At 56.8% G+C, this 611-nt stretch overlaps 1 protein-coding gene across 1 annotated transcript in view; it reads right to left on the bottom strand.

The window, feature by feature from the left end:
* Positions 1-94: 94 nt before the first annotated feature.
* Positions 95-611, bottom strand: part of ETH_00042770 (B-box zinc finger protein, putative) — a gene marked incomplete at both ends in the record, with an annotated part of 6122 nt that continues 5605 nt past the window's right edge. Inside the window, 2 exons of the mRNA XM_013374896.1 lie at positions 95-106; positions 534-611. Coding sequence (XP_013230350.1) covers positions 95-106; positions 534-611 — 90 coding nt within the window. The remainder of the gene's footprint in view (positions 107-533) is intronic.

Here is a 611-nt window from a genome sequence, read left to right as displayed (position 1 = left end):
GGATACAAGCCCTGCTGTGTAGGAGAAGCGCCGCTGCAGCTGCTGCTGCCTCTGCTGCTGTTGCTGCAGCTCTTGCTGCAGTTCCTGCTGCGGGTCAGCGCGGCCGCTGCAAGCAGCAGCAGCAGCAGCAGCAGCAGCAGCAGCAGCGGAATTAACAGCAGCAGCGACAAGAGATGCAGCAGCAGCAGCAACACACACGCGTGCAGGCTGGCGAGCAAGGGGAAACCATATCAAGAGCCTAGCTGGCTAACGAACTGGCTAGCTAGCTAGCTAGCTAGCTAGCTAACTACGCAGCTAGCTCTAGCTAGCTAGCTAGCTAGGCAGCTAGCTGGCCAGCTTGCTAGCCAGGCACCTAACAAGCCAGATAGCTAACTAGCCAGATAGCTAGCTAGCCAGATGGCTGCCTAGCTGGCCATATACCTAGGCAGCTAGCTAGCCAGCTAGCCAACTAGCTAGCTAGCTAGCTGGCTAGCTAGCTAGCCAGCTAGCTAGCTAGCTAGCTGCTGGCTAGCTAGCTGGATCTTTTTGCTCACCTCGACTTCTTTGAGTTTGTTGTAGCTAGAGGGGGCTGGTGTCTTTGCAGCTCGGAGCCGTCCAAAAGTGGCCTTGCT

Source organism: Eimeria tenella, genomic scaffold, assembly GCF_000499545.2.
Source record: "Eimeria tenella Houghton genomic scaffold, Eth_scaff2360, whole genome shotgun sequence".
Taxonomy (NCBI): domain Eukaryota; phylum Apicomplexa; class Conoidasida; order Eucoccidiorida; family Eimeriidae; genus Eimeria; species Eimeria tenella.
Note: the sequence above shows the minus strand (reverse complement) of the source record. Positions and strands in the feature narration are given on the sequence as shown.